This window comes from Lotus japonicus, chromosome 2 (assembly GCF_012489685.1).
Source record: "Lotus japonicus ecotype B-129 chromosome 2, LjGifu_v1.2".
In the NCBI taxonomy this organism is placed as follows: Eukaryota; Viridiplantae; Streptophyta; class Magnoliopsida; order Fabales; family Fabaceae; genus Lotus; species Lotus japonicus.
This window is the reverse complement of record NC_080042.1, coordinates 16,261,540-16,262,995: the sequence shown is the minus strand read 5'-3', so window position 1 is coordinate 16,262,995 and position 1,456 is coordinate 16,261,540. Positions and strand designations below refer to the sequence as shown.

Sequence of the window (1,456 nt, the reverse complement as noted above, 5' to 3'; positions counted from 1 at the left end):
AAGAGGAGAGCTGTTCGGGAAGCTATCAAGAGCTTCAATCCTGATATTACCCTTCTGCATGAAACCAAGCTTGACGCTAACAAGGCTAAGGTAATACAAGATTTTTCTCTTAGCTTGAACCTTGCATTTGACTTCATTCCAGCGAGAGATGTTGCAGGAGATCTTCTAACTATGTGGAAACCTGCCTGATTTTCTATCATTTCTGTAATAAGGGAAGAAAGATTTCTAGGTCTGATGTTGTTTTCCACAGTTGATTCAGTTCCCTCTTTCATTGGTAATCTTTATGGCTCAAACATATATACTGAGAGACCTGGTTTTTTCACACTGCTAAATGAGAAAATCAGTACTATACAATGCTACTGCTTACTAGGGGGTGATGTTAATTGCATCCTCAATATTGGAGAAAGGAGTGCTTCTAATGAAGGAGCATATTTTGATTTAAGGTCCTTCGTTCAGGGTAATAATCTTCTTGATCTCCCCCTCTCGGGCTCTAAGTTTACTTGGTACAGTTTGCGCTACGGGGGCATTTGGAGTCGTTTAGACAGATGGATAGTTAATGAAGAGGCGATTAACCATTTTGAAGGGTTATGTCAAACAACTGAAAATTGGGGGCTCTCTGACCATCGCCCGGTGGCATTAACTATGGGGGCAGTTAACTATGGACCGAAACCTTTCAGATTCTACAATAACTGGCTTTTAGGTAAGGAATTCGAATGTTTGGTGAAAGATTGGTGGGCATCCTCAACCGTGCAAGGCTGGTCGGGTTTTGCCTTACATTAGAAATTGAAGGGCTTGAAATCAGTCATCAAGGGTTGGAGTGGTTATTCTGGGAAAACGGTACTGGAGATGATTCAAGCTCTAGATTCCGAATTACAAGTTGTTATGGAGGGCTTAAGATTGGGTGATGCTTCTGAAGATTTGAGAAAGAAGAGGTTGAACATTCTTGATGGTTTGTCGTGTGAATATAGAGTGGTGGAAATCCGTTGGTGACAAAAATCTAGGATTCAATGGATAAATGAAGGGGACATAAATTCTGCCTTTTTTCATGCCTCATGTAGAGTCAAACATTCGAAGAAGCAGATAGATAAATTGTTTGTGGAGGGAGTACTTATCGAGGATCTAGCGTTGATAAGAGACACAATATTCACCCATTTCAAATCTTTCTTCACAAGGGAAGTCAAATTGAGGCCGTCCTTGAGATGTAGAAACTTAAATAAACTAAGTGTAGTTGAAAAAAACCAGCTTGGAAGTGGCTTTCTAAGAGGAGGAAATCTGGTCCGTGATTAGGGATTGTGATGGAAACCGCGCTCCTGGCCCCGACGGTTTGAACATCAATTTTTTCAAACAATTCTGGCCTACGGTGAAGGGGGATATTTTGAGATTCCTTGCTGATTATCACTCCTCTGGGAAGATTGTAAGGGGGTTAAACGCTGCTTTCATTGCATTGATACCCAAA

At 41.1% G+C, this 1,456-nt stretch overlaps 1 protein-coding gene across 1 annotated transcript; it reads left to right on the top strand.

Moving 5' to 3' along the window:
• Positions 1-234: 234 nt before the first annotated feature.
• LOC130736124 (uncharacterized) lies at positions 235-780 on the top strand. Its single transcript, XM_057587971.1, has one exon. It carries the CDS (start codon positions 235-237, stop codon positions 778-780), a length of 546 nt encoding a protein of 181 aa, XP_057443954.1.
• The last annotated feature ends 676 nt before the right edge of the window (positions 781-1,456 follow it).